Source organism: Oryzias latipes, chromosome 3, assembly GCF_053564925.1.
Source record: "Oryzias latipes strain Hd-rR chromosome 3, Olatipes_Hd-rR_3.1".
NCBI lineage: Eukaryota > Metazoa > Chordata > Actinopteri > Beloniformes > Adrianichthyidae > Oryzias > Oryzias latipes.
The window spans coordinates 15,222,681-15,235,990 of record NC_136239.1 but is presented as its reverse complement, the minus strand read 5'-3'; the positions used below and the strand labels follow the sequence as shown (position 1 = coordinate 15,235,990).

At 37.4% G+C, this 13,310-nt stretch overlaps 1 protein-coding gene across 3 annotated transcripts in view; it reads right to left on the bottom strand.

Annotated features, from left to right (window-relative positions):
• Window positions 1-13,310, bottom strand: part of glceb (glucuronic acid epimerase b) — a 75,370-nt gene that overhangs the window by 48,978 nt on the left and 13,082 nt on the right. For 2 of the 3 annotated variants that reach the window (XM_011488017.4, XM_078945086.1), the window contains one exon: window positions 7,255-7,306. In XM_011488017.4, the coding sequence (XP_011486319.1) occupies window positions 7,255-7,306 (52 nt within the window). Of the gene's footprint in view, window positions 1-7,254; window positions 7,307-8,635; window positions 8,771-13,310 lie in introns of those variants that run through there. The other variant, XM_078945087.1, reaches the window with a different exon arrangement.

Here is a 13,310-nt window from a genome sequence, read left to right as displayed (position 1 = left end):
ACTTTATTTTGTCAAATAAATATTTTCTTTATCGTTTCTCATCTGTAAGTTTTTCAGCATGTGGTAACCTGATATCGCTATTTACTTGTAAATTACAATTCATTTAGGTAATCAAGTTTTCCAGGAAGAAATAAATTGGTTTAATAGCTTTTGACAGTTTTTAAATGTTGATCAATTTAAGGTCAGCATAGTTTAGATGTACACTTTTTTTCACCATTTACAGTGTTTTTTTCCCATTTCTATTTATTTGTTTGTTTCTTGATATTTAAAAAGAATTTTGATGAGCAGAAATCCCATGCAAAAATGTGTTTAAAATTATAAGCCACCCCAGACAAGGACAAAATAAACATGGTAGGGATGAAAAAGTGCTTAAATATCTGGAGTAATTGTCAACCTGTCTGCGATTAAGCCAGAAAGCTGGCGCCGTGGACCATCTCTGAGTCTCTCTGAGCCTTTGAAGAAATGACAAACTGACTGACTGAGATAAGGAGCTCCAATTCCCACCATTCATTTGAAGGTTATTTGTATGCTTAGTGTGTTTTTCAGTTTCTTTTTAGAGAAAAAAAAAACAGCTCAGGTAGTGTTTGTGTCAGATTTGAATTCCATGGCCAAGAAATGTAAAAATACAAGTCTCACAATAAATGGAAACGTTCAAAATAAACTTTAAAATTTCACAATTATTTCATTTAGACACCAGATTTCTTATTTAGACAGGAGTGAATTTTTTGCTTTCTATGCTTCAAAAGCTGATAATAAAATACACAAAATGGTAGAAATAGTTGTGAATGACAACAGTTTGTGAGTAAGAATGCTAAATTGCATTTGGGATCCTCCACTGTGAAGTTTTGCTGCTATCAAATGTGAAGGGAAACAAGGAAATAGTCTAATCCTAATCTTCACACACTGTACAATGAAAAAAAATGATGCAGGATTGGGTGCAGTTGCCTAAATTAACATGGAACTGAGTCATTCTGTGTTAAGTTATGCACTAAAACAGATTTACCGCTTGAAGGAAAAAAAGTGAGATTAGAAGAGGGAGTTACTGCCAAAAAATGGGTTTGTCTGAGAAATTAAACTGACTTTCAATCAAACCTGTTCAGGGTTTTTACTGTTCCCAACAAAATAAAATTCAAGTGTTTTTTTAATATTTACACATGCTCTTATGTCAATCAAATTGTGACTGCAAACACCAAGTACCCAAATGTAAGATTGTAAGTTTCCACAAGATGCTTTAATAAACAGAAACTTGATTCATGGCACACAAGAAATCAACAGGACATCCCAACACCGGTGATGCTGTGAAAGGTCGCTAAATACAAATGTGGGTTATAGACAGTAATTAACAAGGACCTTTTTGCTGCTCCAGGATATCAATAAAATCACAAGGTTGACTAAGTGACCCGTGTTTTTACTTTCATCAAAATCTATTACTCTACAGCGATCAACTAAAAGGTTATATTATTAATTTGTTCAACATTTCTTCACTTCTGTTAAGATTCAATGATTTTATTCATTAAATCTATTAAAAAGAGCATTAAAAATCATTGCACACTTGCAATGTGACATAGAGGGATAAAGAAGTGAGTATATCCATCTCACTTCTGTAAGCATATTTTTTGCATCATTCCTCTGTCTAAAACACTGAGTCACTGTCATTTAAAATTCCATGCAGAGCAGAGTCTGTCTTACCGAACTTTGATTGATCGGAGCGTCCGGGCAGAGTGCTCTGTGAGTACAGCCTCTTTTGTCTCCATCTTTATCTGCTGTTCCAGGGTCATAAAAGATTCATGTACTGTGACTTTCAGCTGTATTTCATTTACTTTAAGTAGCACATTGAGGAGACTCTTAAGACAGAACAGAGGTGAGTTCCTTTTTTTACCCCCCCAAAAAAACACATTTCCACCATTCCTCCTCCCTGCAAGATGTTCTTTTTACCTGAAACAGACAGAATTTCTCACTGAGACATACAAAATATTAAAGCCACAAATCATTTGTCAAAGCAAAGGCAGCAACAATCCATTACATGGTCCGCTCATTACACAAGCTAATTTAGATGTGGAGTCATTACTGGCTTTGGTCAGAAAACTTGCAGTCTTTCAATGTTAGCTATTCATAGCTTTGCAGCTTCTGTTGAACATAGAGCTGTTCATCTTTTTAAGAGCTTATGGAAGTGCGAAAGATAGCAGCACCTGCAGAAAGCCAAAAGAAAGCTCAGCTTTTTCTCTTGGAATCACTGACTAAGCTAGAACTTCTCACATTTATCTGAGAGAGCAATGCATCTCCCAGAGCTGCAGTGGCGAGACGTCTGATGTATTCTTTTAGGGACACAGCGTTTGTAGAAATAAACATAGTTGTGATTTGAAACAAAACAAAACAAAAATCTACTTGAGTTCTCCGTTAAGGTCATCAGTGGGTAAGTGTTAGTAGTCAATCTCATAAATCCTGTTGGTCTCGACTCTCAAACACAAAGCCATCCATAAAAAGCAGAAGTTAGTTAGTAGGTTGGCTTTAATATTTTAAAACATGTGTGCCCTGTACAACCGAGCATTAAGGTCACCTTAAAAATGAAAAATAAAAACATTTCTGAAATAAAAGTCAGAGATTTATGAGAATAAAGTTGTAAAATTGTGATAAAATTCCAAATTAAAGACCTAAATTCCTGAGGCAAAAATTTATTTTCTAAGACAAATATGTGTTTAAGTATGAGCGGTTACTTCCTCACTGGTTTCATGATTAAGGAAATACTATGTCTTTTAGTGAGTCAACATGGTTTTATTCTGAGAAAAAGGACATTAAAAACAATTGGCAGGAAAATTAGCCCTTTCAGAAGGAGATCCTTGACCCACAAGGAGTGGATTTCAGGCTTTTAAAAAATCGTGGTTTTTAAAATTTAAACTTTATTCTTGTATATAACTTTATTCTTTTTTTTTGGAGGACCCAATACTCTGCCGTAGTACTATACACCTGCATCTACTTCCATATGTTCATAGTTTTGGGTTTAGTTCAAAACTTTACTCATGTAGGTTTTGACTAATTTTTGTCTATTAGGATGAATCAGGATCAGTTTTATGCTCAAAAAGCTTGGTGATTGAAGTCCCACTCCAATGAAAACAGTGTTTTTGGTGTTTTTAGCATGTTTTTATGGCATTTTTATGATGATGGAGAACATACATAAAGAAAACTAAGATTTAAATTGCATTTCTGAGTATTTCTTTATTTAAGTCGTTGTAAGTCAAGAGCAGACGCAAAAATTGCCAGGTTCAAAATGTTTAAAACTGTTGGGGAAAGCTTAAACTGTGATGTTGAAGGTAACACAGCAAGCCACAAACTCCTGGCTCCCCTCCACTCTAATGCATCCACTTGTACAACTAGACCCATGTACGTCTTCATTTTCCTCTCCTGAACTGGATCAGAACTGTATCTCTAATATTGCTGGGGGTGTGAGGGGATGTGAACTAGAGTTTTCTGACAAAGGTCAAAATAAAGAGCTCCCTGCTCTCCCCATGTTCCTTTTTTTCAGTGGCACATTCAGTAAACCTGCAAATCTCTGTGGAGTTCAAATCTTTAGCTTGTTGAGCTCTATTTTTTATTAGTCCAGACTTGTTCCCTGACCTTTTGCTCCAAGAGGTATTTTCTTTGTCAGAGAAGACTCAACTGCGTGCCAAGTTACTTTCATTTTTAAAGGGCCTATTCTGTGTTTTTCTTAAGCCTTTTATAGTTAACTATATCCATATTTATGATGACACATTGGCGCACCAAAGAAGGATTTTTTATGAAATATGAGTTATTTTCACAGTTAATTTTCCTGTAGACTGTGGGTGCGGCCCGTTCCTAACGTCATCCTAGAGTCGGCCCCAGCAGCGTGTCTGGGTTTTGCCCATAAAACAAACATCCAAACTTTTGCAAAGATGGATGTGCATATTGTGCAAATAAAAGGAAAGAGTTTTTGCCAAACACAGCTAGCTCTGCAGTGGGTGTGTGTGTTAAGCTGGGTGTGGTGCTGGCAGTGCAGACTCTTCCTGGAAGGGGCTGTTCTCACTTTGTGATGTCACAATGTGTATCGGGAGGGGCTGGTGCTCAGAGCGCAGGTTTTTAGAGGAATGCTCAGAAATGCATGAATGGATCAAAATCCCACTTTGGGGTTGTTTTGTGAGGAATGAACATTATAATACACTTAAAAGATCAAAAATTTGATTTTGCATGATATAGGACCTTTAAAATAAAAACACCACTTTTGAACTCCACACATTACCATTGGGGATAAACTGAATAGGCAGTGACTAAACTTACAAACATCAGGGGTGAGATTTACAGTTGAAGTTAAACTTCTTGTACTTCTTGTCAGGAAGTGTTCTGGGCTTTTTGACGTGACCTCATGTGCATCTCTTGTGAAATGGAAAACTGTGTCACTGGTTTGGCTGTTAGTATTGTGAACACATGTTTGAAGCAACTCTTCTAACATGTGAATCAGCATTGAACTCTTTGAAAATCCACAAACTGAAATGTATCATTGAATAGAAAACATCAGGTCAAATAATTCAGACACCACTTGTGATAATTCTCTAGATTTTCACTGAGTGTGTGACCCATAGCATACTGTAGGATCCTCTCACCCTGCATGTGATCTGTCTTTATGAGGTCCATCAGAAGACACAACCTGGGTCAAAGACAGCTTTTATCCCAAATTTTTATGTTAATTCAGATTTTACGTGAAATCTGATGAACATGTGTGTGTGTGGTATACATGCTCAATTGGACATAAGCATTTCATCCTAACTTCAGGCGGGTGCATTGACTGTGTATGAGAAGTATATGGAACGTGTGTATGATGTCATGCATGGAAAATGCTTCATTTTTTCCTCCAACGAAATGATGTCAATTCAGTCGCCATTTTTCACAACACCATGTTGGAGCCAGACTTCATCAGTAGGCAGTGATTGGTCCAAGACAGTCTGAGTCCACATTACTATGGCAACCATTCTCGCCAATCAGGAAGTCCACACCCCTACAACTTAAAAGCAGGCTTAAGGGAATCTGTCAATCAAAGGTTCAACACACACCTTTATTGAGGCATCTGATAAGTGAGTTTATGACTTGAATAACTTACACTACAGTAAAAAAATGTAATTTAAAAAATGGGATCATCAAGAACATGTAAAAAAAATGTAGCAAAGCAAGAATGTTATTCTGTTAAATAACTGAGTAATAGCTGTTTATTTCTTAATTGAAGTCTATGGGATTTTGGATTTTTGGAGCCGGCACATAGTTCCTGTTTGGAACGCCAGGGAGGAGGGGTCACTCAGTCCACTTCCCTAATGGTGTCTGAAAGTGGAACAGAAATTTCATGACATTTGTATAATTGGAGTGAAGCCCCTTAAAGCAAGAGTTGAAGCAAACAACAGTTTTAAATAACTAACATCCCAATTTTAACACATAAACAAATATTACAATGAGCTGTGGATCTTACCATTCCAAAAGTACACATAATATGCACATGAAACTTTATTGTTCCACACTGTTAACAAACAAATTCCCACAATGGAGACTGAAAGAACTTAAAACTGACAAAAGAGTTGGTAAAATAATTATTAAGCATCATCACAGACTCAGTGTGTAAAATGAGTTCTTTGGTATTTGACCTTACCATCTGGGGGAGCTGTGAGCTCCTGTCACAGCTGTGCTTGGAAGCATTTCAGAGTTTAACTTTCAAATCCAAATTTAAATGCTAAGTGTCAAGCAGGGATACACTGGCTCTATTTTTAGAATCTTTGGTATGATGTGAATGTGAATTCAAAGTCATAATCTGTCTTCGGTTGGACGTTGTTCCACTAGGTCACTGAGCTATTGAAAAAAAACAAGCCTGGATAAAACTAATGGTGGCATTTAAAAAGTCTGACAATAATTTCACCAAAGGTGTGTCCTCTAGTCATAATCAAAGGAGTATTCAAACAACTGTGCTGTTTGGTGAGCTGGTGTGTATGAACCACAGACAGAGATGGAGAGATTTCTCCGAAGAGGTTAAATAGAAAATCATAAACAATTGTGCTAAAGGTAAAGACTATACAGTCATCGCAAAGAAACCTTAATGTTCCTGTGTTCACAGCTGCACATACTCAGAAAGTTAAAGTCCAAAGGACTGCAGACAACCTCCATGGACACGACAGTAACAGAAAAACCATCCATCCATTTTCTCAACCCAGTGTATCCCTTTTGGGGTCACGGGGCAGCTAGAGCCTAACCTGGCTACTGTTGGACAAAGGCAGGGTACACTCTGGAAGAGTTGCCAGTCTGTTGCAGGGCCAAACTCACCCATCCATACACACTAACTAACAAGTAACCCATGAAGCATGTTATTGAACTGCACTGAGGGAACATGCAAACTCCAATCAGAAGGGTCCTAGTTAGGATTTGCAGTGAGGCAAAAGGTTGGGTTTTATTGTAAATATGCTAAAGTAGCTAAGTTAGCTAGAATTACTATAAACACAGTTAATCAAATCTGACTGACAGACTTATCTCTGACTTTTTTGTCTCCCTTATTGCGCCTTATAGTTCGGTGCATCTTATTTGTGACATAAGGTTGAAAATAGATGATGGTGCACCACTGTTAAAAGCAAATCATAAAAGAGAAAGACTGGAATTTTCCAGAATTTTTATTGAAAAAGCATTAAAAATTCTGGGAGGATGTCATTTTGATATGTGTGAATAAAGCACTTTGGCAACAGCAGCTCTATCTTCATAGAGATAAAAAAAAGAAAAAAAAGAAAAGAGGACTGACAGTACTGTGAAACATGGAGGGGGTCGGTCATTTTTTGCAACTGACAGCAGGTTTGGTCTCAGTCGCAAGTCGGGAGTCTTACAACAAAATAATCCAAAACAGAGCTAAAGCAAAACAGGACAGTTTTGAAGTTGCCTGATGTCAGACGATTGATCATCAATCAATATTAAACAATTTTCAGTAAACTTATGAATTTTAAATACTGTCACCTTTGACAGTTTCACTTAATTAGGGTACCATAGTGGATTTTGTTCTTGTTAGGAGTGTCAACAATTTTACCCAAGTCTCTCTTCATATGTCACCAGTCTTAGTTGGCCATGTCACCTCCATGTCCATACCATATCCAGAATCCATACCACCAATTCCTGTTTGCTGTTGTCAATGCAGAGTAGTACCAAAGTTGCACAGAGCTACATTTAACAAAAATTATGCAGGAAATTTGTACAAAAAAAAAACTGGTACAAAACCATAAATCTTACCTGAACTCTCTTCCGGGATTTCTAGACTTGTTATGACATGGAAACCGCTCGACTGTCAATAAAAGAAGAAGAATGATATTTAATACTCCAAAAAAGCCAGTTTGTCGCCGAAGCTTTTTAGCGTATTCTCAGCATATTCTTCAGCCTCCGGCTAAAACCAAAGTAGGCTGTGGAAACCTCCATTGCTGAGCTACATGCCTTGGGGACACTGAGACTGGCAGCATCTGTCATTTTGCTGATCCATTTCTTAAGTCTCTCTTTACAGTTGGAGACAGATGAGCATTAGGGGAAGATGAGGTTCTCTTGAGTTTTTGGATGGGGCCTAATATGAGACTCAACAGGAGGCAAACTTCCCACAGAAATATCCTTAAAACTTTCGACTTTACATTAAAGCATTTAGTATCCCTCACCACACAGCATTTGACTCTTGTCAGTTTTAATCTGTTCCTGTATGTTGTGTACGTTGTTCTCAGTATTCATGCTGGACCACTTATGCGTTTATCATCGTCCTTTCCTGCTGGGGTTGCATTGCAAGGTACTGTCTCCAAACTACCATTTCCCTCTTATCTTAACAGTTTTTATGACTATGTCTCCTTTACTGATTCCTTCACATCTGGACATTCAGCATGACATGGAGTTAAATAACAAGGATGTACTTTTATGGGGACCATAGTTTGTAGTTTGTCTCATTCAGACATTGGCTATGTCCGAATTCCTTTACTACACACTATATAGTGTGTTTGCCATTTTTTAGTGCCATCTGAATCCACAATGCCAAAATTGACTGCACCAGAAATTTCCCAGAAGTCTCTGCCAAAAACCAATGTGCATCAATGCTCAATAGATTAACAAATATAGACCACAATACATTGCGTTTGAACAATTTTTCAAAGAAAGAATTTGCAAAAATTGCATTTAAATATATTTTTAATAAATTGATGAAATTTTTATCTTGGTCGTCGCAAACCGCTGATATCAATGAGATTTTCACTTCGTGAAATCGAGTAAGCCTGGTCTCTGAATTGCTTTTAAAATCCTGGGCACCAGATAGTCCCGCACTATATAGTTTTTTAGTAGTTAGGTAGTAGAGTGGGAATTCGGACATAGCCTAAGTAATTTTCCATACTTTTTTAACAATAAGCCGCAGATGCCAAAAAACGTATTATTATGAAGAAAAAAATCATATTTAAGTCATATTTTTGGGAAAGATTTGGTCATTTTTTTAAAGAAAATCAATCTTCTGTGCTTCTGTCAGTAGCAATTGCGGATACTAAAAACCTACAGTTCCCTCTATTGGTTGTTAAGATAGCGATCACATAATTTTTTTCAAAGTTTAAGTCGCACCTTCAGCCAAATTATGGGAAGAAAAAAAAACTTATACTCAGAAAAAGATGGTATGCAGCTTCCTTGAGGCTCACAGAACATATCCCACTCAACAGGTCAAATCCGTTTTGAGTTTCCTCTTCACGTCTTCACAGTTCCTCAGGTCTTGGTTTAGCACAGTTAAGTGGATATGCTGGTGGAGGCGAGAAGAAGAAGGTAGACAAATGAAATGCCCACATCACAAGCCCTTGGAACAAATGATGAATTAATACATTTTTCCTGTTTTGTACTTGGCCACCTCATAATAGAGCAGCAGATAAAGACGTGTGAAAGAAATCCCCTGAAACACCATAAAGACACTTAAATGTTTATTTAGTGTAGCCTAGCAACAGCTGAGCTAGTCACATGACGTCAGGACTTGGCAGTGGCTGAATGTTCAGTGATAAATGGTATATTTCAGCCTGCTGGGTAGATGGAATGACTCTAATCAAATGCTGTAACAGATGAAATTTGCTTGTTACTGTAGCAGAGTACTGAACTTTAATTCTTTACTTTTTGTAGTAGAAAGGAATCCCTACGCTATGACTAACTTTAATTATGGTTAATACTAAGACTCTAGGAATAAATCTCCATGAAGAAAATACATGCTGACACACTGATTGAGCCTCACTAAAAAATGTCTATGTTTGAGAATGTGTCATCTGATTTTTACATCCATATTTTATCTTATTCTCTAATTCTTTTTTTATTCCTGGCCTCCACCCGTTTGTCAGATTTCATGAAATTTAGTTTTACAGATCTCCAAATAAACTCAAAATGATAGCAGAGCATGATTCTGGTTTTGTCAACGTCCTTCTATGAAACCCACAGCTTTGTCACCTCTCTCTGAACTGGATCTCACCACTCTGGTAACAAAGTCAGTGCAGCTATGGCTGCAATGCTGTAAGTCCTGCTTAATTATTCTGTGAAACTAATGTTTGTTTGTTTTTTCTGTCAAAAGCTTACAGCTCAAGTAGAGAATTGACCCCTTCATGTCTGTCTTTATTTGAAATTATGTTAAAAATATTTCTTCTGTTTTTTCCATTCAAGGCAACTCTAAATGAAAGTGTCCTACATTTAATGGTACGCTGCAAATTAGTGACAAATGGCATGAAGGGGTTAAATAGCAAAAGCTGGAAATGTGTAACAGTACAGACTAAAACTTTGCTCCTCGAGATAAGCCTCTCCTTCTGCTTGAATGTTCAAATTATAAAAATAACGAAGGAAATGTGGCTCATTAAAGAAAAGAAAATATTTTCAAAAGAGAGAAAAGGAGCATGAAAAGAACAAAACTGAAGAAGTATTTTTGCAAATCTGCAGACCAAAAAAGAATCCTAAACAGCACTGATGCAAAAATATAAACTCATAGAGCTGCAGTTCTGTTTTTTAGAAGTGTGAGCATCAACATATTCTGAATATTTAATAACAGAAAAAAATATTAGAAAACAGCTAAAAAGTCCAAGATTGCAAAAATGTCATCCATCTCATTGCTCTATTTTACCAGCTGTTAACCTCTATTTTTTCTTTTTTAAAGCTATTCACTTCACTTTAGTCGAAAGTTTGATGTGTATTGGAAGTCGTTAAGACCTTTTCTGTCTATGTGGTCAAAAATGTATGAAATTAGTCTATAATTGTTTGTAATTCTACACCAGGGGTCTGCAACCTGAGGCTCCGGAGCCACATGTAGCTCTTTTATCCCTCCACTGTGGATCTTTGGCTTTCAAGAAAATCCCAGCAATTTGAATAAATAATGTTTTATTGGTTAAAAATGGTCATTTTATAGATTTTAAACTGAGGTTATCTTACATGAATACAAACTATTACATGTTTTGTTTTTTGCCGCTGCCGACGTTACACTAAATCAAGAGAAATTGAGAGCTTTACCATTCCTCCAAAAATGTCAGATAACTAAGAAAAATGATGGTAAAAAGGTTTGATCTATTGTCCAAATAACAATTTATTATTATCACAAGATTAAACTCATATTCTTTTGTCTAGTTGCTTCTCTTCTTAAAGTATAATTGCAAATAAATCTGCTGTATCAGGATCCTTTTTAACACAAGATGTATTTTATTTTGAAAGGAACTTTGTTGCTCTCAATTGAAATATAATAGATATATAACACTGCTATAATTTAATAATTATATTGATATTGATATATTATAATGATAATGATTTAATGCTATTTATAAGCTACATTTTATAAATGAATGACTTAATGGCCACAAAAACACAAATAGTGTATTTTCCTGAACAGTGAATTGTATTGGTGGAATTTTGTGGCTTTAGTTGCATTTTGATCAGTTAGAAACTGGACCAAAGGGCTCATTCATCTTCTTTACCGTTTATTCCCTTTTGGGGTCATGAGGTTGCCGGAGCCTATCCCGGCCACTTGGGCGAAGGCAAGGGATGCCCTGGACTGGTCGCCAGTCTGTCGCAGGGTAGAATATCCTCATTCACACATCCATTCACTCTCACACCTATGGACAATTTAGAGTTGCCAATCAACCTATGAAGCATGTTTTTGGACAGTAGGAGGAAGCCGGAGATCCTGGAGAAAACCCACGCATGCACGGGGAGAACATGCAAACTCCACACAGAAAGGTCCCCCATTGATGTTGTGTTTTTCATGTTGATGTTTTCATGTTTTTCATGTTCCCCAGCCGGGACTTGAACCTTCTTGCTGTGAGGCAAGAGCGCTAACCACTGCGCCACCATGCAGCCAAAGGGCTCTTTTAGCATAAACAGTTGCAGACCCTTGTCCTCTGCTATACACTGAGCTCTTATTACACTTCTGTGAATACGCATAGCTGTATTTTGCAGACCTGCTTTAGTGGCACAAATGTTTAAAGAATATTTTAGAGTGCCCATTTCTTATAGAAAATCCACAGCAAAGGAAGGACATTTACCTTTTCCAAAGGTTTGTGAGTGTTCAGTCTTTTTATAGGAGCCAAATTCATGGATTTTTCATGGGGATCTTATTTAAATTGTGCACCAGTGGAAATCTACTTGATGGAAACTGAGAGAAAGAAGAAGCTACTGAAGGGTAGAGAGAGTGCATGGCAACATGCGACCGCCTTCGCAGAGCAGTAAGGAGAAGGCTCATTAAATTTTAATAACAGCACCGCGCTGCATGCAGTGCCGTCATCAAGATACATGTGACCTCTTTTTCACCGAAATGAGCATATGCACCACACAAATCCTGCTCGTGCAGCGCAGGATTAGAATAAAACTGGTTACTCGGATAAATGTTCATTTTTTATATGAAACACCGAAACAACTCGGATTTCCATTTGAAAAGTACTTTTTAAGTGCTAATAGCAACATTACCCCCCCTCCCCTCCCGTGTCTGTGACTCGCTAACAAAGCAAGCAGCCTGCTCAGTATGCATGCTGGACCACTCTTATGAGTTTATCATCGTTCTTTCCTGCTGGTGTTGCATTACAAGGTACTGTCTCCAAACTGCCAGAATCAATTAACATGAATAATGAAAGCTCGCTGACTCTGTCAGTCCAGAGTGCTCTTTTTGTTCCAGCTTCCATTGTTCCACCCACATGCAGGGCAGTTTAATTCTGCAGCCACTACAAGGAGCTAATTCTTTTACAGCAGGCAGATATGACCTAAGTCGCTCTTTATAAGGTTAAAGGCACCACTTGCTCTCTCTACAAGCCACACACCACGTACTCTGCTCTCCACCAGCACCACAACCGTGAACTGCCAAGGCTCTTAAAAAGGCAAGTGATCCATTAAATCAAGAAACATCGATGTCATTACACGCCTCACTAAGCTCACTTTACACAGCCTGGCATCCGCAGCTGCAGGCCTCACATGTAAGCCATGTCAGCAGATATCAGGCCATGTCGCTCAACTCCAGCAGACTGCTGTTTTCCTGGACTTTACATGTGAAGGGGCTTCATTATTCCCAGACTTTTGAATTCATCCTTTAAACAGTCTGATAAAGAAGGCAGCTCCAGTTCAAAGAAGGCAGGGATGGGAGGATCAAACCCATTCATTGTAAATTACTTTCCTTGGTTATTTAAAATTGATCCCTTACCTACAATATTTCTGTTTCTACATTGTTGTGTTAAAAGACTTCTGTATTACTTTTAAGTTCTTTTCTGAGTAAAACCTGCAGAATAAAAACTGTATTTTCCGCACATTAAGAGTTAATTTTATTTCAAAAAAATTACTGTGCGCTGTATAATCCAGAACCCCTTATGTAGAGGATAATGGCTGACCGTGGAAGCCTGAACCGTCCGACACGAAGAGGACGGTTGCTTCCATGAAGTACGTTAATTTCTGATAATGCACACTTTGTCGGCCATTATCCCGCTGATACCATGGTCACTTACAAAAGAAATAAATATTCAATCAGTTTTTAGTACTTTATTCTTGTTAATTTTTTCAGTTTAGATCGCTGTTTTCATAAAAAGCAGAATATTTTATACGTTGTGTGGCGCATTGTCATGGTGACGCTTTGTGTTGCTGCTTAGTCGGCACCAACCTGGACTGCAGCGGCAAAGGAAAGCGATATATATGCTGATCGTCACGATGGGTTAAATAAGGCATCAGTTCAGAGAAAGTTCACCTTTTACTGCTTGTTTTTGTTCAGATGATGAAGAAAAAGTTTGTTTTAAAGAAGCCAGCGCAGTGATACAGAAAATTTAAGCTATGTGACCGGAACTTCTTTTTTA